At 36.7% G+C, this 27,498-nt stretch overlaps 2 protein-coding genes across 3 annotated transcripts; one reads left to right on the top strand and one right to left on the bottom strand.

Moving 5' to 3' along the window:
• Positions 1 to 1,880: 1,880 nt before the first annotated feature.
• On the bottom strand, positions 1,881 to 5,430 carry LOC113119538 (3-oxo-5-alpha-steroid 4-dehydrogenase 1). Of its 2 annotated transcripts, XM_026289098.1 has the most exons (6): positions 5,021 to 5,430; positions 4,712 to 4,878; positions 4,048 to 4,149; positions 3,117 to 3,267; positions 2,487 to 2,560; positions 1,881 to 2,162 (listed from the first exon to the last, which is right to left on the bottom strand). In XM_026289098.1, exons 1-5 carry the CDS (start codon positions 5,329 to 5,331, stop codon positions 2,494 to 2,496), a joined length of 798 nt encoding a protein of 265 aa, XP_026144883.1. In that variant the 5' UTR covers positions 5,332 to 5,430; the 3' UTR covers positions 1,881 to 2,162; positions 2,487 to 2,493. The 2 variants fall into 2 exon arrangements, with proteins under 2 accessions (XP_026144883.1, XP_026144882.1); XM_026289097.1 differs by having other exon boundaries at positions 1,881 to 2,560.
• Positions 5,431 to 5,786: 356 nt separating this feature from the next.
• On the top strand, positions 5,787 to 22,463 carry LOC113119539 (NOP2/Sun RNA methyltransferase 2). The gene is made up of 19 exons (XM_026289099.1): positions 5,787 to 6,004; positions 6,219 to 6,376; positions 7,640 to 7,744; positions 7,848 to 7,953; positions 8,072 to 8,143; positions 8,283 to 8,367; positions 8,455 to 8,647; positions 10,514 to 10,588; positions 12,413 to 12,543; positions 13,062 to 13,135; positions 13,947 to 14,077; positions 14,280 to 14,376; positions 14,868 to 15,079; positions 16,284 to 16,376; positions 16,841 to 16,976; positions 17,911 to 17,991; positions 18,653 to 18,791; positions 19,783 to 19,822; positions 21,770 to 22,463. The coding sequence occupies exons 1-19, from the start codon at positions 5,921 to 5,923 to the stop codon at positions 22,083 to 22,085; spliced, it is 2,328 nt and encodes a 775-aa protein (XP_026144884.1). The 5' UTR covers positions 5,787 to 5,920; the 3' UTR covers positions 22,086 to 22,463.
• The last annotated feature ends 5,035 nt before the right edge of the window (positions 22,464 to 27,498 follow it).

A 27,498-nucleotide genomic window follows, 5' to 3' on the forward strand; every position in this document is an offset into this window, starting at 1 on the left:
CCGTCACTTTTTCTCATAAATAAGAGAACCCTAGTGGTTACTTTTCCATCTTGCTTTCGAGGAAAGAACAGGCAGTCTCTGTTTATGATAATAAATCATAATCTGACACCATGAAGAAGAAAGCAGTGATAAGCTCCTCCCACGGTGATTACACAACCAGTGCTTTGCCTTCAGCTCACGTGCAGCGTGTGTAACATGGGGGAAGCCAGGTGTCCTGACATTTTATCCTACCCTGTCAGATTTTCCTACGCGGGTTTACTGCGCACGCGCACATCAATATCGCGTCCTTTGTCTCATGCTAAACAACGATATTTAATGTATCTGCATTACTGTAAGGGTAGGTTTAGGGCTGGGGTAGTTGTAGACTTTAATAAAAACGCAATCTAATTGGTAGAAAATAATATTTATTGTTGGTTTCCTGCAACTGTATCCCTTCTAGCTACAACCGCGAATATAACACATAATTACTGTATTTGCAGTACTGTAAGGGTATGATTAGGGTTGTGGTAGGTGTAGACGTTAATAAACCATAACTTTACAGTAAAATTTTCGTTTTGGAATTGTACTACCCACTGTTTTGGTGGGAGGTAGGAAAATCTGACAGCGTAGGACAAATCGACAGAACACCGGCACAGTCAGAACACACACCTCGTGTTCATCTGCATTGAGTCACACTACATGCAGGGATGGTTCATCCATACAGCTGAATTTCAGTGCTGCTGGTCTTGAGGGTTACATTTTTTTGTGTCAAGTCTTTTGCATGCTTCTACATCACTCAAAGCCTAAAACCCAGGCGAGGGGGTTGCTCAGTGTTGCAAAAGGTTATGTATGCATGCAATGCGGTTTGCAGAGGGATTTCATCATTGCTCTGCTTAAGGCTGGGGTTATTTCTCCAAAGAACGGTCAGATTGCTCTCTGCCTGACATGACACCTCCAACAGCTCCAAACGGACCACGAACATCTGAGGGGAATCAACTAGAAGGATTTTTTTTTTCAACTTTAATGTCAATAAATGAAAGCTGAAGTACATAAGTGACTTAGAAAAAAGTGAAAGACACAATACTTTTTTCCAAAAAACTAAAAATCAAAATTTTCCCCAACTTTTGAAAAAAAATGCATAAAATACTTCACAGTTACACACTACAGACAATGGGATGTTTCTAAGCAATTTAGATAAGCTTCCACATTCCAGCGTAAATCAACCATCACTGACATTTAACACATAACTCTCGCCATACTTCACACATTACACCTGAAGGTATTATGACAACATGTTAAATCATGTCGGCGATGGTAAATGATGATTTTGCAAGCATAACTTATGTACAAAAACAGTTTCAGCTATTTGGATTGAGCTGAAATATTATGACATAATGTTGTTGTACATTCATTGTAAAAAATATATTACGGTAATGCTACCATGATTTGTGTGATTTTTACTATTAGTATGCATCTTACTATGAAGTAGAAGAGCAAAACAAATGCTTCATAAAAATAACTATATCTGTCCTTTTAAGGCAAGGCATGCGCTTCTTTTTCCTCTGAGAGCAGCATTCGCTCTTGGGATACTTCTGGTTATTGATCTTATCTTAATACTTCATTTTGCCAGCTTCATGTATTGACCCTATTGCATATCAGCCATCTGTTGACAAAAATATCTTGGTAAACATCAGGGGGAAAAGTGTTTGGCAGAAGGTGCGTTTAGTTTGTTTAGATGGAATCGATTGGAGGCTTTATGGTAATGACAAATGATGACATCCAATAATAAATCCATGCACTGCTATGCCCCTGTTGAAATTCATCCAATTTCATTTCTTAAACCTTCTAAACAGTCCACTTTGGGGAAGGGGTTAAAGATCGACACATGAATCAGTAAACAATTTTAAATTGAAATCTATTTTCATAACATTTAAAGAGATTTTATTTGAACACATGTATAGCATAGCTTTTCATTAAATAGGGAGTTTCAGAAATGTTCAGTCCAAACTGACACGGAGGGCTGACTATTTCAGATCAGAAGATTAACGGTTCTGTTATCGTCACACGTGCAGTACATGGTTAAAAGTTCTCTCTCTTCAGAGGATAAATCATGCGTTTCCTTGCTTTTTCTGAGCTTGGACAGCCTTGTATCCGTCACGATCCGTCCATATTTTGTTACCTTCCTGAAGAAGAGGTGGTTTATAAGCAACGTCTGGATTATGGCAGCAGCTGCCTGGCATGTGCATTTCATCTCATCTGAGACACTGTATGATATCTCAAAGTAATGCTGTTTTTGCACTTCATAAATGTGTGTGCTGCTATAGAATATAATTAAATAATTTATCCTGTAGAGTTGAGTTATTGTTATTGTGTAATGCTCGATCTCTTCCCAGTCTCTGTACAGTATTATAGCACTTCCCTTGAAAACCATAAAATATTTGTTGTGCAATCATAACGGGGAAAAGATCACCGTATTGTTTCTGTGGAAGTGTGGCATATGGGCTTACCACAGGATCAGAACACAAACGGTATTAATGCTTTCCTTGATTTAGGATAGTCTTCAAACTTTGTGAGATACCATCTGTAAAATTAAATTACAACACATTACAAAACAATCTCATATAACGATGTCATCATACAATAAAAATGTGTATTGGTGGATCTGTCTAGGACACGTCTACAAAAACAGAGACATAATAAAAAATAAAAAAAAATAGTAAAAGCTTTCTTTTAATGAAATACAAAGTGGCTTTATATATATATATATATATATATATATATAGAGAGAGAGAGAGAGAGAGAGAGAGAGAGAGAGAGAGAGGTTGAAATGTTATTTTAGTTTCTCCTAGATATTATTATAGTATATACATTAATATTTTAATTAATATTAAATTATTAATATTTTGACTTTAGTTATTGTTTCATTTCATTTTAATTGGTTCATACTATTGTCTATAGATTTATTATTAAAAAAAATTATTTAAAAAAAATAATAAATTTCACAATGCACATAGTCCTAAAATGATTCTTGAATTAATTATGACTCAGACATGAGAATTGCAAGCATACAAAGTTTTTTGTTTCTTTGATAATTGCAATCAGATTGGGCAAGAATGTTTGATATGGTAATGTCTTACTTGTGGTGGGCCACTCCTCTGTTGCACAGCACAATGAGAGTGAAGAGAGCAAAAGCTGCACTGTGGACCGAGTGAGCAGCCAGAGCAAATCCACTCCATTCCACGATCTCCCCAAAGAAGTTTGCTCCTGATACATACTCAAACAAGCCCCCTACAAACAGAAATACTTATGTAGAGATATTTGATCGGAAGACATCACAATAACAATGTGTTTCCTGAACAATAAAAAAACTATTTCAAATCACATCACATGAGTCTTATTAAGTGTGAAACCATCGGACTAGCATGTTGTCTTTTTTTATATGTCAGAAAAAAAGCATGTTTTTATTCATATTTTTTAAGGGCTTACCGACTCACATTATTATGCATATTGTGATTTTTAATTTAATTTATTTATTTGATAATACCCTCTAAAGTTGTGATGGTAGCTTTGAAACACTTAAAGAAAAAAGTAAGTGAAGTAAAAGATGATTGCATTTGCATCTTGCACGGACTGTATGGGAAAAGAGACAAACTACTAGCATCTCTGGAGCAGGGTGGTCCCGACAAGTTGATAAGGCAATGAGTCACGAACAGAAAGGGCATCTATTCTTATTTTCTTTCAGAGGCAAAGTCAGATTCAAAGGGAAATAGATTTTTTGCATTGTATTAACATTTAAACCAGCACTGAAGAGGACGCCTTAGCACTGAACAGTGTGTGTTGTGGTTCTTCAATGCTCTTATTCAGTACTCTTGAATTTGCATGTATATTGGCACTAAATTTTATGATCATTTTTGTATTTAGAATATTCATATATTGTGGTAAAATCAAAATGCTGTTTGTAAAATTCTGTGATTTTTTTATGTGAAACATTTTAGTCAATTTCGATCCATGATTTTATGCCACACTTCCCACTCTAACACATTTCCAATTCATAAATTTGTGTTTTACCTCTAGGTATCTTATAGTCTGTCTCTCCAGGCTTACGGAGGTTCCTGAGAATATGGTCAGAGTGAATATTAATGATGCATCCCAGGAACCACATACAAGACCCTGAGAAAAAAACAATACAAAAAAATATAAAATACAGTAAAAAAAAGAAAGTACTATTGTCAAATATTATTATTTTTTACAATTTAAAATAACTATTTTCTATTTTAATATATTTTACATTGTAATTTATTTCTGTAATGCTAATCTGAATTTTTCAGCATCATTACTCCAGTCTTCAGTGTCACATGATCCTTCAGAAATCACTCTAATATGCTAATTTGGTTCGCTCAACCATGACAGGTCAGCGAGAGTTCAGAGATTTTACCAATATCTCTACTCTGCAGTGGTCAACGTTACAGTAACCAGTCAGCTGACCAACTATAAGGTCAAGAGAAATGATCTGGAACCTGAGACTAACAAAGACCCTGCCAAGTAACTATTTATGTATCTTCCTTGACCAGTAGAGAGCATGCATTGTGCTGTGTCGTGTGCTGATGGATGAATTCCAGCATCAGCTCTTAAAAAGTATATAGAAACAAACACTATATTCTTGTATGAAAGAGGATAAGCAGAATGATGGAAATGACACTTACACACTGAATATTTACTCCCTAGCACCTACCTATGATGAAGCAGGGATGTGTGACCCATCCAGGTGGGTAATCTGCATAGTGACTCAGGTATCTCGCCTGCAGGTACCCATTATAAATACAGAAGACAAAGGCCAGGACAAACGAGATCAATGGTGTGGATTTCCCTCCTCGAATTAAAAATGGGTAGATGAGGGACCTAAGAGAAATACATGTTTCAGATATAGTGTATAAAATAACACATTTCATGGCAAAATGAGGTTATTTATTCATGCATGTCCAATGTCCATAGATATTTTTTTTCTTTTTTATGTTGTAGATCATAAAATCTAAAATCATACCTTTGCAAATAATGGAAAATGAACATGAGCAGAAGTAGCTGATTGGGCAGGTGCGTTATCTTTGCACAGTGACTCCAAAGCACTAAACTCAAAGGCACCAGAAAAGCAGGCAGCTCCTGAACAAACCAGGCAAGTTTAACATTCACAGGGAACCCATACCGGCTGGATGCATATCTGCCATAAGGCACGTGCTCATAGAGTAAAGTCACAAAAGTTATGAATCCCATAACCATCATCAAGTACGATAAACAGACCAAAACGTAAACTTCTTGCTCCTCCGAGAGGAATAATGTCTTATGAATAGCGTCCATTATTGCTTATACAACTTAAGTAGAAGCAAGGTACAGCTAATGTTTGATAACTCGTGCACATGCACAAAACAAACTGACATCGCGAAGAATCCTGGAAGACACGCCCATAATACGGGTTTCGCCAATCAAGAAAGACAGTGGGCGGGGCATGTCAGAAACACGCCTTAATATAAGCAATTTCTAAAAGCTAGTGCTGCATAAGCTTTTTTTTGTTTATTTATCTTTTACTGTTAATTTCCTATTTCAATATGTTTAACAAATTTAGTCAAATGCAGAATTAAATATTGAAATGCAAAACAACATCCACATATTTCATATAATTTCGATTTTGTTTTTATATAGCTGTACCATGGTAAGTTGTATATTATTCTTCTGACAATTAATTAATAAGGATTGAAGGTCAAAGGTATAAAGGCAGAGAAGCTTCTGCATTTAAGTCAGGCAATATTGTGGACACCGAGTAAGCGGTCTTTCAGTCGAGTGTGCGCTTGTTTAGATTGCGTCACGAACACGTGAATTCAGCAGGAGCTCAGAAGCGCAGTTCAGTTAAAACGCATCGTTTATATCCAGAGTTATATGCGTGTCCAAAATGGGCAGGAAAAACAGAAACAGACAAAGAGCTCAGCAGAACAGAGACGGAAGACCAGAGGGGAAAAGAAACCGAGATGATGCTGTGAGTTTGCTAACTGCTCTAGCTTCTTAATTTTCTGCCCCGTGCCAACACTGCAGATTCATTTCTGGATATGATTTATGCTGCACGGTGATTGCACTCATCATATAGTTCTGTCATTGTGATTGTGCATCATATAAAACAGTTTGAGGGTAATCTCAAGGTAAATGACATGCAGGAAGCTAGTAATAGTCACTCACGTGGGTTGTTTTGGCAGGGCTGGGGAGCTGGATACTCTGAGATCATCAAGGAGAACAAACTCTTCGAGCATTACTACACAGAGCTGAAGATCGTCCCCGAGGGAGAGTTTGAGCAGTTCATGGAGGCCATGAGAGAGCCCCTGCCAGCTACAATACGCATCACTGGATACAAGAGGTGACCTGATGCTTTCTGAAGTTATCATAGAAGGACAGACAGTGCTTTGACTGCCACATCGTTTGAATTAGGACTTAATTGGTTGAAAAATACTAGTTAGATTATTTACTGCTGTCCGAATCGTGATTTACCACTTTTCCAGTTACCACTGACCATCATTTTAGATTGACAACTTTCACGGATAGTTGAGAAGACCTTGTGATTTCATGAGCTTGAAACGATATGCTCTTGTCACGATTCTGTTTGATATATGATACTGATACCATAATATGATACTCTTATGATACTTACATTTGTTTAAATTATTGCTTATAAGGCATGACTAAAGTACTGTTCATTTATATCCAGGGATGCAACGTAAGTTATTTTTATTGACTTCCATGAAATTGTTTGCAAAATATTAGATAAAAAAAAAAAAAAAGCAATGTTGTTTTGGCAAGGGACTAAAATGAAATAAGATGAAGTTGTACTAAAATGACAAACTCGAATTAAAAAAAAATTAAAGCTACTTAGAAATATTTAAAAATGTCAAAAGCACATTACAATTGCTGCAATTGATCCTGTTTTAATTTTAAACATGAATTTATACCGCGATATTAAATAACACTGCACATATGATAAACAGTTAAAAGAAAGTACTGTTTATTAAAATGCTAGATTTGCTGCGATATTATATTAGGGCCGGACTTAATTCTATAAGATTGGGCTTGGTCCTGCTCTCCCATGCAGAGTGTGCGATGACGACACCAGAATAGAAATATTCATTGTTCTGCTTTACTAAAAACATAATTATTTAAGACACACTCTGTACCTCTCTACATAGGTTGAAAAAGTTTTGAAGTTTATTAATAAACATGAAAGCTCAAATGTCTGACTTTCTGGGTTTACCATATTTGATGCAAATTTTTTGCTTAAACCTTAATTTTAGATCGAGTATACACCGTATATTTTTTTGGTCCACAATACTTCTTGCTTGCATATATGCATGCATGTGTGTATTTATATATGCATGATAAATATACACAATACACACAATGTTAACACACTTATTTTGGATGTGATTATTTGCAATTAATTGTTTGACATCACTAACAATTCAACTTTTTTTTCAATTCAAGCTGTTTATTGAGCTGTAACAAAACATGAGTGTAATTCAACAATGTTGTAGTTGAAGAACAGTAACACAAATAAATAAAGAAGAAAAAACTGGCACTTTATTTGTGTTTCACAGTTCTTTGTTCCTTTTTCAACCCCTGTAATCAGTCACGCCAAAGAAATCCTTCATACTCTTAAAGAGAAATACTTCAAAGAGGTGCAGGATCTTGAGGTGGATGGGCAGAAGATCGAGGCTCCTCAGCCCTTAAGTTGGTAAGATGAATAAAAAACTATTTGATTATGTCTTTTACCTTTTAAATGAGTTCTGAATGTCTTTGGAAATCTGTAAAACGTTAGTCTCACTGTGCTATTACAGGTATCCTGATGAACTGGCGTGGCACACTAACCTGAGCAGAAAGATTCTGCGCAAATCCCCGCTCCTGGAGAAATTCCACCAGTTCTTGGTCAGCGAAACCGAATCGGTAAATAAAAAATCAGCAACTCCTATCATGGAACTTCATTTTTTTTTTTTTTTTTTTTTTTATGAATGCAAATATTGTTTGTGACAAGCCATTCTTTTAATCCTGTTTCCTCAATCAGGGGAATATTAGCAGACAGGAAGCAGTCAGTATGATTCCTCCTCTTCTACTGAAAATTGAGCCTCAGCATAAGGTACATCTTCAACAGCACCATCACGAGTTTCCTTAATTAAAAACCAGCTGGGTGTTTTTCTGTTCCATGTGTTTTCTGCACCTAGAGAATCTTTCTAATTGTGAAGTCTCCTCTCCATCTTTCTGGCTCGTCTGACTAGATTCTGGACATGTGTGCAGCTCCAGGATCAAAGACTGCTCAACTAATAGAGATGCTTCACTCAGACATGGACGTACCTTTCCCTGGTAAACAGTTACTCATCAGTATGGGTTTAAGTTTAAGATGATCATATCTCATAAGGTATCCTCTACTGGTCTCTTCTGTGTCTTCAGAGGGTTTTGTAATTGCCAATGATGTGGATAACAAGCGCTGTTACCTGCTGGTCCACCAGGCCAAGAGATTAAACAGTCCATGTATTATGGTGGTCAACCATGACGCCTCTAGCATCCCACGTCTGCACTTTGATCAGGACGGGAAGAAGGAAGTCCTGTTTTACGACCGAATCCTGTGTGATGTACCCTGCAGGTGAGTTGTGTGGTTGCCAGGTTGGGAAGTTTAAGTAAACCACAGAGCAGAAGATGGTTTTTTTCATGAGAAAAGCACTGATTGGGGGATTTGAAGTATTGACATCTGGCAACCAGATCCATGAACGGTTGTGGAGGCTTGTTACCAGTGCAATATAATGGAAATGGCAAATTAAAGTGATGCACCTTCAAGATATATAACTAGCAGGCAAATATCGAAAACGATTACTGGTATGCTTAAATCAAGATGAGCAGAAACCATGATCATGATTAAAATGCAATTTATCTTGCAGCCTTAAATGACTAAATTACTGAATTAAAAAAATAAAGCCATATTGAAACTGAAAATATAAAAATAAACGGTCTTTCAAAATATTAAAATACTATAATAGTATATAAATGATGCTACACAAACCCCCATACACTTACACTATATACAACCCAACTTAAAATAATTATTATTTTGGCAAAGTATAAGGTCATAGATGCCATACAGAAAAATAAGTGGCTCAATCTTTTAATTATAAAACCTGGAACTGATTTTAGTGTATATGAAATGAGTTTGTGTGGCTTCTGATTGGTTTTAGTTAGGTGTCTTTCAACCCGCCCAATCTTTCTGGAAAAAAAACCCGTCTTAAAATTCGGTGTTGATCTTCTCGCAAACTTCGCAGAAGCTTCAACCTTACAGTCTGGTTCGTGATTATTGGTTGCTTAAAATGTCATCTGCTGGTCTCTTCTAAGCGGTTATACGTCAAAATAAGATGCAAGGAGATCAGTCTGGGTACTTTTGATGTGGATTATTAAAAATATTCTGTAGATGTATAAACTGCTTTCTTGTACACAGATAATGAAGTTCAGATTGTCCACAGTGTATGTAGGGATCATAATTATAGATGCGCACACATACCAGATCTCTGTGTTTACAGTCGAGCAGTGAATCTCTTCCCAGTGTGTAACATCATATAGCAGGGTTTATAGCTGGTGGAGTCTATACTCGGTCTGCAGCAGAATCAGGTGCCAAGCACAACACTGTCTGCCTCCTTACCAGCAGGCCAAACAACACACACACACACACACACACACACACACACATACACACATACACACATACACAATGTGGTCAGCCTGGTTTTGCTGCCTAAACATTTCTCTCCATCGGTGAAATGATTTGAAGTGGACTTTAAGATGTGATTATGGCTTGCCTTTTTGCCTGAGTAGGATTGTAGTTTCCTAACTTTGAGTTCATTCCTGAATGAACGAATGAAAGCACTTTTATTTGATTCAAAATTTGCTGCATTGTTAACCAAACACTGATGCGGTTGATTTAAAAAAAAAAAAAGGCATATGATCTCGTGAGATCACAGGAAACTCTTAAAATTTAATACAGTCCAGTTTAAAATTAGTTGAAGGAAATAAATTTGGTAATAATACCACTATCTGTAATCTAGTAAAGAATCACTAATTATAACAAGTAACTGGAGTTACTTACTTTGTAATCGTAATCAGATTACTTTTTCAAGTAACTAATAAACAGGGTGCACGGAGGTATGCAAATACATATGTTGACAAGCAGGCATTACAGCCTATCATAATGTTCGGACCGAATAATCTGATTGGTCGAGCATTTTATGGTCCTACACCTTCCACAGATTATATACATGCATATAAATACATTTAGACCACTTAACTTAATGATTGTTATCGGGATGTCAGGAGACTTTCAACCAGCATAACAAAAACATTTTTTGATCCAAATCACATACCCTGCCTTTAAATGTAATAAGGATACCATAAAATAAAGTGTAACATGAAATGATATGAAATTGCATTGCAATTAAACTGCAAAAAATAAACATTTTCTCTACAGTGGAGATGGAACGATGAGGAAAAACATTGATGTGTGGAAAAAATGGACAACCAGCAACAGCCTCCACCTCCATGGGTAAGACTAGTCCAGTTCATTTGGCCAGTGTTCAGAATAGTGTACTATAACTGTTTTTCCAGTGTGTAATTTGTGTGCTGTGAATACAGGGTTTCTGCAAACACGCAGAGCTTTAAATGTGAACTGGTGGATCGATAAGAAGACATTTGCATTATAAAAATCTAAACTGTATAGGGGTGTGTGATATGCATGGCCTATGATACAATTGTAGTATCTGTTTTAATGATGTACGATTTGATATTGTCGAGTATATCACGAAAAGCAGACAAAACACACCTACAGAGTGCATGCATACATTAGGTGAAGAAGTCTAGTAAGTTAAAGGGTTCACCCATAAATGCAATTCTGTCATTAATTATTCACCTTCGTTCATCTTCAGAACACAAATTAAGATATTTTTGACAGAATCTGAGAGCTCTCTGACCCTCCATAGACAGCAAGGATATTACCAAGATCAATGCACAGAAACGCACCAAAGACATCAGTAAAGTAGTTAGTGTGCCATCAGGGATTCAACTTTAATATTACAAAGCTACGAGAATACTTTTTGTGCGCAAAGAAAACAATAACATTTTAGCAATTGAGCAATTCTTATACTTAAGTTACCGTCTTCCGCCATTTTGGAGAGTACACCAGAACGTAATCCGCAGTGTTTGCGTTCAGTAGACGGCTTGCGCATGCTGAACTTAAACAACGCTTAACAGTCTCTGACAGCAGATGGCGCTAGACTGCATTAAATACAGCCTTTGCTCTAGAAACCCCATAAATAAAGCAGCTGCTACTTTCTAAAACACATTTAAATTATAGCCATTCAGATTTGTGTATTTACTGTGGTGTTCATCACAGCGCCAAATACTTGAACTTAATAGGCTATTTATTTTCAACTTTTTTTCATTTTAATCTGGATATTGTTTGAAAGCATTTTAATTCTTTATTGTTCATACACATTTACATTAGGGCTTCATTAGTTAACATTAGTTAATTCATTAGTTAACATAAACTGCCAATTGAAAATTCTTCTGAACATTCATTAATCTTAAATATTCCAATATTTAATAATATTTCATTTGAAAAGTAGCAACTGTATTATTTAATGAGCTAACATGAACTAAGACTTTCATTTTTTTTAACAAAGATTAAAAGCTTCTGTAGCAAATTGCTCATCGTGAGGTCTTGTTGTAAAGTGATACCTATGGATCTTTATAGTTTTTTAGCACTTTAATCAGTGTAAAACTTTTTATTTTTAGTGTTTATTGTATTTAAATGTTCAGTTATTTTTGTTATTAGAAAAAAGGTTATTTAAGCTTTTATACTGTATTATGACCACTTTTTTAAAACTAAATTTCAAGAAACTTTCCAATGTCCAATGCATTATTGCTGAATAAAAATATAAATTTTACATACACATACAGATTATTTATTTTATCAGATGACTTAGATCAAGACATTTATTTATACTACTTGTGTACACAACTGCATTGAAGTCAATATATCATAGTTTTGCACTACAGAGTATACGGTTCAGTTAGCAGTACTCCATTCTGAACGTGTCCCAGTGTCTTCATGCTCTCCGATGAACCCAAAGGTCTTGATACATGAAGATCAATGTGTCTGGAGCTTAAGCACTTTGGCAGCAGCAGTGAATCAGCAGTGATGTGTTTGCTATACCTCGTTATTGAAACGAGATGTTGTATTCTTTTGGTTGCACTGTCAGCATGGGTCTGTGTGTGTGTGTCTGTTCTCAAGCTGCAGTGGTTGCAGAACAGAGCAGTTTGTTATGCTCTAAGTGTGCGTGTCTTTTCCATTCCTCTGTTTGTCTGTCAGGCTGCAGATCAGGATCGCAGTGCGAGGTGTGGAGCAGCTGGCAGTAGGGGGCAGGATGGTGTACTCCACCTGCTCTCTGAACCCCATCGAGGATGAAGCGGTTATCGCTGCTCTGCTGGAGAAGAGTGAAGGTATGTCTGCTGTCCTCCGGCTTCTGCCTCAGAAACATTTCTGCCCCGTTTCCTAAGTTTTATTTTAGGACCTTTCTTATTTGAATTTATCACAATATTTTAATGAAAGTTAAGAAATTTTCACCCCAGTTCTAATTACCATTATATAGCTTTTAAGTGTTTCCTACTTTTTTTTTTGTTTGTTTGTTTTTTTCTCATGTGGCTTTTTTTGTTTGTTTTTACTTTCTGCAAATTTTTAAAAATAATTTTAAATCTGCAAATATAAAAATAATTTTAATTAATATTTCTGTTTTAACTTTTGAAGTCTTAGTAATTTTGTTGTGTTTTTGTCAATATGAATGAAAATTTTTGATTTTTTATGAATTTATTTTATTTAGTTTCAGTTAATGTAGTCTAGGTTGAGGGGAAAAACTGGTGTTTTCCTTTAAGCTGCATGTATTAGTCTTATTTCTCCTTCATCTTTTATTTTCTAATCTCACTCTTCTGTGGTGGTTTCTTCACTCTTATTTATTTCCCAGGTGCTTTAGAGTTAGCAGATGCCTCTGCAGATCTCCCAGGACTCAAATATATGCCTGGAGTTACATCTTGGAAGGTAATGAAGCATTAGCCTCCACTCTCTGACATCAGTTTCTGTTTCTGCTTATGAATGTTGAGTTTGCCCTGGTTTACGTCTTTTGCGTTTCCCTTCATTGACTGCAGCGAGGGCATTAGACTCTAGTTAACAGTAGTCCTCACTGGAGCCCACAATAAAGCTCTTTTGATAATCCAAGATATCTTGGTAACATTATTAAAATAACATGCCTATGCTCGTGATAGCCTCTCTAACCAAATTGAAAGTCATCAGATCTTGTACTCTGGTTTTGATATTGTAAAGTTCAGACAGTGATGCAGAGTGAACATGACATGTGTGGTTGGCAACTTGGAGGCTAGTCTTTAAAGGAGACCTATTATGCCCCTTTTTACAAGATGTAATATAAGTCTCTGGTGTCCCCAGAATGTGTCCGTGACGTTTCAGCTCATAATAACCCACAGATCATTTATTAGTTCAAATTTCCCCCCGTGGCGTCAGAGCTATTAAGTGTTTATTGTACATTAATCACCAATAGGACCAAACACAAACATTTCAGCTCCATGTCGCCTTGAGCAGAAACATTTGTGTTTTATCCTATTGGCTATTAATTTAAAATAAACACTAAAGAGAAGACTACTTTGTGCGGATCGTGGTCTTATATACCTACTTAATAGACTGACGCATAAAAATAAACGATTAAGTGACGGAAGAGCTTTCTGGAAATGTTTTTTGTCACTTATGATCAGTTTGGAGCATGCTTGCTAAATAAAAAAAACTAAACAAATTGCTTTAGAAAAAAGGTAGTGTGACCTAGCTCTGTGCTCTTTTAAAGGTAATGTCCAAAGAGGGTCAGTGGTTCTCTGACTGGTCAGAGGTGCCAGCAAGTCGACACACTCAGATCAGACCCACCATGTTTCCACCAACAGACCCAGAGAAGTTGGCCAATATGAAGCTGGAGAGATGGTGAGTTTGTTTCGATCTTATATATCGGTCTATAACAGAAACATAACTGCTTCAAACCGTTTCTGCACATGTTTGTGTTGTTCCAGATCTCTCCTCCAGATGGTAGTATAAAACCACAGTAAAAGTGACTGTATACCATCACTGTGTGTGATCCTAACGTACCTAACTCCAGTCATTATGGTACATTTGTCTGTGTTTTCAGTATGAGAATATTGCCCCATCACCAGAACACCGGTGGGTTTTTTGTGGCTGTGTTGGTGAAGAAGGAGCCCATGCCATGGAACCGGCGTTACCCAAAGGTATTAGAAACCTCAAATACATGCAGACAGAGCACTGAAGTTGTATGGGAGTACATTTATGGTATCTTTTTGTCATTTTAATATTATATATATATATATATATATATATATATATATATATATATATATATATATATATATATACTCACATTTAGTATATATTTTGAAAAAAGTAGCTTTATTATATTTATAGTATTATATTTAATATTATATATAAATATATTTAATATTTATATATACATAATAAATAAACACCGTACACATGAAGTCCACATAAAGATTCATCATCTGACAGCACTAGTTTCCATCATAGTTTGTGCGCATGTTTTCCTACTGGATAGGAAATGTATCCTACATAGTTGAGTGCACAAGTTTTTTTTTTTTATGTGCATTTTTTAGAATTTATGCACATTTTTTGTGTTTTCATCAAGCGTTTTAAAAATAGGTGGATGGAAACATGGCTGTTGTCTCAGTCCTCTCTCTGTCTGTAGCTTCGTAATAAGGAGGTGAACTCCTCCAGTGAGGCGGCTGCTGCTAGTGAGGAGCTGCAGGAGGGGGAGTCTCTCGCTGACGTCCCACCAGCAGACGGCTCATCCACTGACGCCCCTGTGGAAGCGCTGGAGGGTGAGACTCCTGCAGAGGGAAACCCGTCTGTCCCAGACACCCCTGACCCTTCAGAGGTCAAGAAAGATCATGTCTGTGGGTGAGTATCTTCAGCTAGGTGTGTATGCGGCTGCAGCAGTCACCATATTGTTCTCTCTGAGCTGTGGATTTTGGGACGGACCAAAGACAATGTTTTGGCTGATGAGTGTTTTAATAATCAGTAGATCTATTATCTATATATATATATATATATATATATATATATATATATATATATATATATATATATATATATTTGTTGGTTTTAAACATTTATAATTAACAAGATATTGGTAAAGTAATATTAAATATTAAAATAAATCAATACAATGGCAAGAAAATCAGTAGCATTTTTAGGGTGTCCATTATCACGGCAGGATGGTCATGTCCATAGTTCCCAAATGAGAAAGTTTGCGCAAGAAATTTCAAACACAGTCCTGTTAACATCATCTCGTTAATGTGTAATAATACTACTACTACTAATAATAATAATAATAACTAATGGTAATCAATTTGTCTGTTACATAATATTACAATAACAATAGTTAATATTCTAGCAACGACATAAATAACAAGCAAATCTAATTATTATTATTATTATTATTATTATTAGAATGGTTTAAAACAACCATTTTAGCTGTTAATAACAACCATTTAATAATAAAATAACTATTTTATAAACACTACTGTATTATAAAACAAATAACTGATAATAAGCAATGCATGGTTATTTGTATTATATAACATACATTGATTATCATATTATATCATAGTAATGTATTACTTTAAAAATATTATTAAATTATTTTTTATAATTATTATAACCGTTATTAATTTTTTTTTTTTTTTTTTTTTTTACTGTTACATATTAGACACTTGGACAAAATTAAATTAATTTAAAAATAACGTTTCCATCTGGAAGCTACGTGAATTGCTCTGTAAATATCTCCTTACTGTGAAAATAATAGCACTATATTTAAGATAAAGAGTATGAATGTGTTTTAATTGTTGAACATTGTACTTGTATAATTATTTGATGACAGTTTGAACCATTTATTGTTTCTTAACCTGTTGTGTCCCATAATAGTTAGGTATAATAGAAATTCAGCAACTGTGCAGTTTTCTTTAAGAATTCCGAGAGAATCCATTTCAATCCGTTGGCTCTCAGGCGTTGCTTGTGCTGTTGATTTCACCTCCCCCTAAAGGACGGTGTGTGCTCCTGCAGTTGTGCTCCACATTGACATGAAGTGCTCTGTCTGTTCCAGCCCCCCTCCTCCAAAGAAGATGAAACTCTTTGGCTTCAAAGAGGATCCTTTTGTGTTTCTGACAGAGGATGACCCCATCTTCTCTCCTCTCCAGTGAGTGCCTTTCCTCTCCAGTTACAAAGACTCGCTGCTCAATACAAATACTGTCTTTACAAAAGCTCTAATATCTTGCTTTTTTTTTGTTAAGCAGTATTTTAGTGTGTGTTTGTTAAGCCTGAATATATATGCTCTGAGTGGGCTGGGACCTGTGTGTGTGTGTGTAGCATTTATCTGTTATTACACTATAAATCCAATGTGACCAATCAGATGAATGGATGATATGATCATTATCGTTCAGTCACTGTGACTCTGTCTTTTGTTTGTGATGAATGTGATTTATTTTCTCACACAGATGCACAGTGCCACAGTGCTGGAAACCCGCCATTTTGACTTGTTGGAGACAACGCCTCTGCTCCATATGTCGCAGCGTGTTCAGCGCTGTGTGCATATGTGCGTTTTTTTTCCTTCTGTCTAACCATCATTTATTTTATGCTGTGATATCTCTTTGTCTGCTGTAGAGCTTTCTACGACCTGTCTCCAGATTTCCCCAAGCTGAACGTATTGACTCGCACCCGCGAAGGAAAGAAGAGGAACCTGTACATGGTGTCCAAAGAGCTCCGCAATGTTCTGCTCAACAACAGCGAGAGAATGAAGGCAAGAGCAGACACACACACACACACACACACTCTCTGATGGGCCTTCGTCAGTGCTAGCAGTGATTGAGGATGGCGTACAGACAGATGGGGACAGCAGCCTCGCTATGATCTCATCTCTATCTGTGCTCTACTGCCTCCACATTCATCAAGTATGAAACAACCATCTGCTGCTAATGTAAACAGACATCACTGGAGTTACGTTACAACAAAGAAACACTCTGTAAACACTTACACACCCCGTCCTTTGTTGTATTGTTTGTGTTAGGAGTAATTCACATGCTGTAATGTTAATTTGGTAGTAATGCAGAACTATTAAAACTTTTTTTAAACTTGGTTTTAATTTATTTATAAACAATTAAACAAAGATAAAGATAATTAAATATAAATTTTATTATTTTGTTATAATTGTCATTATATATAATTATCATATATATATATATATATATATATATATATATATATATATATATATATATATATATATATATATATATATATATATATTAGAAAATATCTTTACATTATAGTGTGAGTAATATAGTAATAATTCTATATTAATATTATAGTATAGTAATATACACAACTAATTATTAGTAACAGTAAGTATTAATAGTAATATTAGTAAGTGATATTAAAACATAATTATTAAAATCAAAAGCTGTATCTATTAATGTTACTTAATGGACTTGCATTGCTAACATGAAGTAACAATAAACCGTTGAATTTTAATAGCTAATGTTATAAATATAAAACATAAGTACTGTTAGAAATGTTTGTTGGTAGTTGGTGTTAGTTGATGGATGCATTAACTGATATTAACCTGTGGTACCTTACTGTAAAGTTTTACCAAATTAATAAAAAATAATAATAATCTAGCTGCAAAGCACTGTTGTAGATGGAGATCTTCATGTCAAGTGTCTGTCTTTCTGCAGGTTATAAACACGGGCGTGAAGGTCTGGTCCAGAAATAATGATGGAGAACAGTTTGGTTGTGCTTTCAGACTGGCTCAGGAGGTGGGTGCATGTAAAAAAACAAAAAAAACAAAACAAAAACACGCACCCAAAATGGATTACTCCTAAATGAATTAGAATAAAGATAGGGTTGTTTGTAGACGTGTTTTCATTATTTAAAAATCATATTAAAATATATTTTTCAAGTTGAAAAGCAGCAGCCTAATCCCAAAGATATGTCTTCAAGATATAATGGTTTGATTTCACACGCAATTTAGACCAGAAAGGCTTTGGATATTAAGTTGTACTGCAGTAATCCGTCTATAACTAAAGCAACACTCCGATATCTCCGTTGTCTCTGATGTTTTTTTGCTAAAAAACTAGGTTTAGTGGTCTTTAGGGAAACAAGTTAATCTCAATGTGCCGTTTATAACCTCCTGTCTGCTCTAGAGGGAACTTCCATTACCATTTTCCACTACAGTCTATTGATTTTTAGCTAGAGGAAGATCTGTTCTGCAAATTTTGTGTGTGTATTTATTCTTCCCAAAGACAAAGGAATAAATTAAAACATGTCTGCTGCTTTCCAAGGCTGAGTTAATGGCAAAGGGGAATGCATTTGTGCACTAGACTTAATCATCCTGTGGTTACATGATTTTCTAAATGCTATATATGTGTTTCAAGAAGTCTTTTGAGTTCTTGACTCTATGCTGCTGTCTGTCTTTAGGGTATTTACACGCTATGCCCCTACATCAGAGGCCGAATCATCAAAATCGGCGTGGAGGACGTGAAGGTGCTCCTCACGCAGGAAAACCCCTTCTTCAGCGAGCTTGGAGATGATGCTCACACTCAGGCCAAGAAACTTGGTCAGTGTCATTCAGAGTCCTGCTAATGCCACTTGTGTTTTAAGACCATGAACGCTTGAAATCTTCACCATGTTAAAATGTATAGGCTTTTTTTTTTTTTTTGCTGTTTTGAATGGTAAAAAGTTGAGTGAACCTTAACAAATTATATGCATGCAATCACATTAGATTGAATTTTTGATATGTAACAATTTATAAAATATAGAAATCATTATAGAAAATATGAAAATCCCCAAATCATGGAAAAGGTTGTTGCCACTTAACCGATGTGATTTCTAGCTCTCAAAAACTCAGTTTCATATATTTCAGTCAGGATTTCGCTTGCATCACAGTACTGAAATGCTTTAGTAAGGGTTATTAATGGTCTCTTACTTTGGGCAGTCTTTCCATACTCTTATTACTTGATCTCAGCTCATCTTTTGATACTGTCTGTCATAAGTTATTACTCCTACGTCTTTCAGAGATTGGCATCTCAGGAGCTGTATTATCCTGGTTTTCCTCCTATCTGACAGACAGAAAATGCTACATCACCTTGCATAACTGTATATTACCCACTGTCATACTCGAACAGGGTGTTCCACAGGGCTCAGTTCTCAGCCCTTCAGTATTTACATCATGCCCCTTGGATAAATTATTTGCCACCATGGTTTTCAGTACCACTGCTATGTCGACTATACACTGCACATTTTACACATAAATTTCATGTAATTAATTGTATATATTTTATTTGCTAAAATGTTATAATTTCTATATGTATATATTTGTGTGTAGATATTAATCTGGTGTTCTAGTAGTTGCTGTGACACTTGTCAATATGGTCAAACAGCCTGTGACATATTCCCATGTTAAGACCAGAACCTTTGGCTTTTACTCTTTCATGAAGCTCATGTGATGCACATTACATCCAACAAATGCGTGATTTTTATTTTTTTGACATTGCTGATGTATTCAAAATCTTGATCTAAAAAGCATATGTTGTTCTCTCTTTCTCCAGAAATGGGCAGCATTGTATTACGATACCTACCAGATCCACAGTAAGTGCTCATGTTCTCAATCCATATTATGTCAATGTTCTATCATTCTATCATTTATCTGTACTAAAGCCCAGTGAACTATGTAGAGTACTTTCTTCTAAGACAAAATGGAACTAGTAATTTTTCCAATAGTTTGGTGTTAGCATGTTGCTAAGCTAACAGGACAACATAATGGAAAAATACTAAAATTCACATTTTTAAATATGTTGTGCACAGATATTGAGTAAATCAAGCTAGAATCACAATTCATTCTGGAATTTCTTTATATGTGTGAAGGCTAAATGTAGTTCTGCCTTGGATATGAACCAAAATCAGATCGGTTTTCTGTATTTTAGAGATCAGGTGAAATCTTAACGTGCGCTCTAGGTAGACGTCTGGCAATGTATTTGAGCGTCACTCGTGCTGGGACTCCTGTGGCGGTGGCTGGGAGGTGTGCAGTGTTGTATGTACACAGAGGGCTCTGTGATGCCACTCCTACTATTCTTCAGCCAGTCAGAAGACAAATGAATGGAGATTGAGCGCTTTGTAGCCATTATACCCCTTGTCTGATAATTAAAGGGCTCGAACTGATGCACCGGTTTCCTCTTCACAGATAAACAGCTCTTCATTGTCTCTCTCAGCAGAAAGCTCATTGTTTGGCCCACCAGACAGTCATGTTTCTCGTTGATGGGCTCTTACTGTGTAGAAAACTAGTCAATCCAGCTGGAAACGGTGTCCTTTTATCTCTGTCCCTCTCTTTCTGTCACACACACACATACACACCCACCATTTTAATCAGTAAACTCTGGTTTTGTGCCCATGTATGGCTGTTCTTACACCAGATATTTCTGTAGATTGGTTTGTTTGATTTGATATTTTAAGTAGTTTACATATTTATTTTTGATATTCAGATGTTAATTGTTTGATTTAATTTGTCAGATTGTTTATTATTTTAACATTTATTTAGATTTTCATTTAAATTGATATTTTAGACATTTATTTTTTATTTTTTTGGATGTTTATTAATTTTTTTTTTTTAATTATGTAAACTTCTATTCTAGACACTGTATAAAATGTGTTTATTTAAATTGAAGAAATGTACAACATAGACGTAAATGTTCTCATAAGGGTTAAACAACCCTTTGCTAAAATATTTCCAATTTACTATTATTTATAGCAAGGAATATATATGGAAGCCATGTTTCAACCGTGCAAAAATACCATTGCACAGTTCAGGTCCATCAAAGTTCATCTGCTACACTGCTCGCTCATCTGTGATCTGTGATCAACTCAACTCATGCAAGTTCTTTGTTGTGCATCAAGGAGTAGAATAGAGTTTTGAAACTGAATCTCAAACAGCCCTTTTCAGTATTCACAACAAATGGTCTGTTTGATAAACGTTCGCCACACAGCATTATTGCTCCATTCCTTTTTGTGCTAGACAACATGTCTAAATTAGCCTCATGGCATCATGGGAATCTATGAATAGGTCCATTTATTTTCTCATTAATATGAGCCCCCACAAAGCACATACTTTAATATTGACGTGCATGCACTTGTTCTTCACCGTTTCATCACAGTGAGTGACACGAGCCGAGAGTAGCTCTGATGTCACTGTGATTAGCGGCGCGTGGCGCTGTGGTGTCATCCTCCTCTGCTGGCAGAGTGCTGCTGGCTCCCCACATGAAAACATGACGGCCCGTTCCAGCACAGCGTGCCTGATCATCTTTCACTCTCTTTTTCCATCCGTCTGATCACAGGCGCTCTTAAAGTGCCCCGACCGCCATCCCTGTCACACTCCACTTCGGTTCCTGGCGCTGTCTGCACTGTAGCTGATCAATAATTTGCTCATTTTCCTCTCCCCTTCTTCTGTCTTGCTTTCTCCTCTCCTTGTTCTCTCCGTCACTCATTCTTCGGCTCTTTTCCCTCTTGTATAAACTTAAGTTTTCTTTCTTCTCCTCTCTCCAGGGATCTTGATGCTCCTCAGTGCCCTATAGATTTGTGCGGCTGGAGGGGAAAAACTTCCATCAGGCCTTTCGTCTCACGTAATGAGTGTCTTCATTACCTCCGGATGGTGGGGGTGGAAGTCTTCCGTGACAAACAGGGCAAGAGGAACGGCGGTTCAACAGAAACCCAGGAAGGAAGCACAGAAGATGCCGAGGGACTGAGCCGAGAGGCAGATCTCTTAGAACAGGAAGGTGAAGAAACGGAGCCAAACAGTTCAGAGTGCAACATTAATGGCACAGAACCTGTAAGCAGCACTTGTGATGGGCCTCCAAGTTAGCGATCTAAGCCGTTAGTATGGGTCAGGAGAAAAAGAAAGGCTCCACTAGACCTTCCGGTTTTGTATTTTGTTTGTTTTTTCCCCAGACTGCACACTTGTACAGGAGCATCTGGTTGGCTAACTTCTGAAGAAATCCATGCAAGGATTTTTATTTCATCAGAGCTTTTTAAAATATTGATTAAAGCATTTGCTGTTTGTTTTTATAGTTATTTTTTTTTCAAGGGACAAATTTAATGTTTTGCATTAGTGTCTAGGGGCTGCACACTAGCTCAGTCTTAAAATGCTTTTCATTTTCTCAGATGTATATGATTTACACATTGTACATTGTATCAATTTGTTCATTGTTACAAAACTTGCAATAAACAGCATTTGTCAATATTTCAGTATAGTTTGGCACCATTTTCAGTGGTGTATATATGCCACATTTAAGTGTGCTATAGTAAGAGGGAAAAACTGTACATGAAAATAGTATGTTCAAATTTGCATTTAAGCCACAGGAGAGTATTTTGAATTACAGTGAAGTGATTCAACTGATGCTGTAGATCACATAACCATAGCATTGTTTCCATTACCCATCAAATTGGGCAAATTGAATTTAAATTACACAAAAACTTGCATATTTTAGGTGGTTTTTCAGGCAATTCAAAAAAGGTATATATCGTAAAACTGTAAAACTTTGTTAAATCCTGGAGGGTTAGTTTCCTGGTAAATTGAGTTCTGACCATGACCAAACACACCTGAACAAGCTAACCAATGTGTTCAGAATTCAGGTTCATTTGTGCCACTTTGTGTGTTGGCTTCCTGAAGAGATTAGCGATGTCACTGTCATCTGAGTTTAACATGTCATAAAGCCCTCTCAACTTGTTTGAACATTTTGGGAGGAGTACAATTTACATATGTGGTTTCGACAACCAGATGCATCTACACTTGTCCAATTTCATCTGGAATGTGTCCCAGACCACCCCTGAAGTGGTTTATATTTATGTTTGGTGTTTAATAATCATTAGAAAGCAAACCGGCAGCTTCAGCGGTGATGAAAATATTTATTTTGAACTCGGCCATGGAAACGAGCATGCGTAGACCTAATTTAAGCTATTTAATAATCAATTAAAAAAATGTATGCCTGCATGCCACTGTATCCATATTGAACAAAATGTTTGGACAATGGATTGATGTGTCACCATCTTCTGGCGAGACATGGGAATTCATTCGGTATGACCTTCTCAATGCATTATGGGTATTCTCAAGCCATTGAGTGTACATCGGTTGACACTCGTTATTACAGCCAGGACATTGTGGGATTGAATGAACCCACTTGATAACATCCAACATGGTTTGGGACACCACTACAAATGACTGTCCTCTCAAATGGATTTCACACACAACCCGAGAAGGTCTTCAGGATTACCAGAATCCTGCAGGCAACTGAGTCTGATCAGGTTTGGTGCTGAACACTGCAGGAAAGTGGATCTTGAGGGTCAGAGCTATAAAAAAAAAGGTTGCCAAAAAGGAGGAATGATACACCTCATTAACCCCTGCACTGACAGACGTGAGTGTAAGTGAGAAAGGGAGGGTGATTCACTTTGGTTGAGCGAGAGAAATGCCAGATCATTTTCTGCCAGATCTACGATGTCTTACCCAGGACACACTGTCCACCCCCTCCTCACTTCCTGCTACAGTACTCTATCTCATACCCTTCTCTGCACAGTTGTCTTATCAGTTTCGTAAGTATCCTTCTTCCTTCTGTCTCTTTCACTGATTCATCAGTGTCAGAATCAGGCCATTGTCTGTCTTGGTCCAATCCCAGTCGGTATTATGTCACTGTCCTTCTCTGACTCAAACTTGTCGGGTTAGGTAACACACTCTCGCCTTTTTTTAGCCTTTAAATCTCTGTGTCTGTCTTTGGTTGACTGCTGGTTGTTTGGTTTATCTCCCTTCATTAGCTTATGGTGATTATGTTTCCCTGCAGCCGTCCATTTCACTTCCTGTTTATCGGTCAGTGTTCTTTCACTCGGGCTGACAGGATCCATCTCGTCTCCTGCTTTGACTGACAGACTCACCCCTCTCTCTCTCTTTTCTCAGGCGTGTTGGTTTGTTCTAGAGACGGGCAGAGAGTCTACAGATTGTGGAGATTGTTACTATGGTCACTGCAGAGAGCTCTGAATGTAATTAACCACAGTGACACAACCAGCTACATGCAGCAAATGCCGTGGCACAACATGTGAGAGAGATCTGACATAACCCTTTAAAACTCCTAATTATACTCAAACGCATTGTGATCTGGCATGCAAATAACCCAAGGAACTATGTGAGCGGACATTGCCTTACTGCTTTCAAGCAAGATACTTAAACCTGGCTTGGAACATCCTGTGCCAGCTGTTCTCGGTCCTCGAAATATTGAAACAATTTGAATTGCAGAATTGCCATGAAAGTTTTGCAACACCTTGACAATGTGGCTGCCAAAGAAAAGTGGGGTCTTGTAGCTGGTGATGGCTTTCAGGCCATTTCACACCGATGTACAGTCTTTGCTTGAAGATCTTTAACTAGATGGCGCCGCAGGTTTGTCGCTCCTTGGTGCTTGTACTTTTTTTGTTTGTTCGTCCTGTCTTAAGCAACTTTTTTCTGTTCAGCTAAACTAGTAACAAGCACCTGGACATCAGAAATAGCACACCAAATAACTTTCTGCTGCCGTTCAAGCTGACGTGTTACATCTAATGGGCTTCCAGCTGTCGTCGGGGAAAACGTGGTGGTGGATTATGTTTTCATATCTATGAAGGCTGGTGTACAGACGTGAGAGTTTTAAAGAAGGTGTGCTTCCCAAATTTGGAAGCTCTCTTTATTAACTGTAAGCCTTTTTATTCACCGCGGGAGTTCTCCTTGATTGTTTTGGTGAGTGTGTACATTCCACCTGATGCGCGTGTGAGCGCATGTGGCCGATCAGATCACACACACAGAACAGTGTTATCCGGACTCTTTCATTATCATTCTCTGTGATTTTAATAAAGCGATTCTCACCCGTGAACTGCTTCAATATAGACAGCACATCACATGCCCCAACAAAGACCGCAGTACACTGGACTACTGCTACAATGTTTTAAAGGATGCATATCAATTTGTCCCCCGAGCAGCTCTGGGACACTCTGATCACTGTTTGGTTCATCTTCAACCAGCCTTAAACCAATATTTAAAACAGCAGCCCTAGACAAAGTGAGTTTTAGAAGATAACAATATAATCCTCAGCTTTCAGTCTCTCTATTTCCTGAACTGAACGCCCCCACGTTCATGCTTGGCTTACTCGTGCTCTTATTTTAAATTCAAAATAAACCTGGTATGTGGGAGGAGGGTGAAGCATCACTCGAGCATCCCTCTTATGATGATGATGCTGCTGCTCAAACAGGACGTTCGGAGGTGTTAGTATTGTTTTTTCTCTCTCCTCCCCTTCTTTCAGATGAACACTTTAGGATGCCTCATACCAGAAAAGCGCTAAAGATAAACCTCTGATATGAATGTACATTTGGGATTATGTAATGAAAGTGTTACGCAATGAACACCAGCCACGTAAGGAAAGCATCAGTGGATGGGCTTGTGTTTTCTGTGAGGATTAGACAGATTTTTCCTCCAAGTCTTCAGTCGTTTAGCAGTTATATCCACTCATATGTCTTTTATTCACTCCAAATGTCCCTTGCCCTAGTTAGTACATTGAGAAGCTATAGTCTAATCTTTAAACAGTCACACCTGTTCAAACATCACATGACCCCTAATGTAAATATTCACTTTAACATTGCAATATGATAAGTATTTACAATTATTACGGCTCTTGTGAACATCTAGAACACCCTAGTAACTGCATAGTGATGCCTTTTTAATCATGTATAGCAATGCGATTCCCAGGTTTGCTCAGAAAAACACTAAACACTTTTTCTTTTTTTTACTGGGATTTTATGTTTATTGGTTGTCCTTGGCGTTTTTTTTTTATTATTTTTCATAAGTAAAGGAAAGCAGACTCTATTGGTCAAAAGTTTGGAATAATTTTTTTAGAAAAAAGTCTCTTAGATACTAACCAAGGCTGCATTTATTTGATAATTAATAATTTAATGTTTGTGCAGTTTAAAATAACTGTTTTGTACTTGATTTGATTTTAATACGATTTATTCCTATGATGTCAAAGCTGAATTTTCATCATCAATGCTCCAGTCTTCAGTGTCACATGACCCTTCAGAAATCAGTCAAAATAGCATTTAAAACTTTCTATTTATCAAAGAATCCTGACAAAAATATTAAGCAGCAAAAACTGTTTTCAACATTAAGATGTGTTTAGTATTTCAGCAGCAAATACGTTAATTGCTTTTATTTATTTGTTTTTTTTATTGTGTTGTTGATCAAATAAATGCAGCCTTAAGCATAGAGACTTTGTTCGAAAACCCAAAGAATCGGAATTATTTCAAACTATAGGTAACAGCAGCATTGATTTATTTGGGTTTGTTAGTTTCCTCAGGAACTAGAGCATGTGTTTTTGGCTGTTAATCTGTAATATCAACGGTGGACGTTGGGAGTTGTAAGGAAGCAGGAGCTGTGCTTTTGTGTCTCCTACATCGCTGCCAGGCGGCTCGCTTGGTGCTAATCTTTATTTAGCACATGCCAGCAGGTGTTGCCTAGTAACAGAGGACTAACAGGTTGGGGGCTGGAGGCCCGAGGGGACATAAGTCTCTCTACTAGCTTCTCAACCCCTCAAACCCTCAGTCCTAAGACCCATCTCCCCTCTGACTAACTCCAGGGGTGGCACCAGAGCCACATCAGAGGAATAAAGAGTGTTCATTTTCACAGATATCGGTGATATTTCTTTTTTTCTGAATTAGCAGGGATACATTAAACTGATCAAAATTGATAGTAAAGATGTGACACAATATTGTTTTTAATGCTGTTCTTTATATTCATCAAAAAACCCTGAAAAAAATTAAGCAGCACTTACTGTTTTGAACATTGATGATGATAATAAGACATGTTTCTTGAGCAGCAAAATATTAGAATGATTTCTGGATCATGTGACACTGAGGACTGGAGTAATGATGCAGAAAATATAGCTTTGACATCACAGGAATAAATTACATTTTAAAATATATAAAAAAATAAAATGGATATTTTACATTGTAATAATATTTTACGAAATTAGTTTTTTTTAAATATATTATATATATATATAAATTACAGACCCCATGAGCATCAGATTATTTTTAAGGTCATCATAAAGTCAGTGTGTCCACTATTGTTTGAATGTTCATTATGTTTTCCAAAGCATATGAATATTAATGCATCTTAATGAGTGATGGTCGCCCTGTGACCCTCTGCGTGAACCTGTTCACTGTTACATATGGAAATCAGCTTTTGGTTTACCCTTACTGACAACTGCACTGAC

Source organism: Carassius auratus, chromosome 19 (genome assembly GCF_003368295.1).
Source record: "Carassius auratus strain Wakin chromosome 19, ASM336829v1, whole genome shotgun sequence".
Lineage (NCBI taxonomy): Eukaryota > Metazoa > Chordata > Actinopteri > Cypriniformes > Cyprinidae > Carassius > Carassius auratus.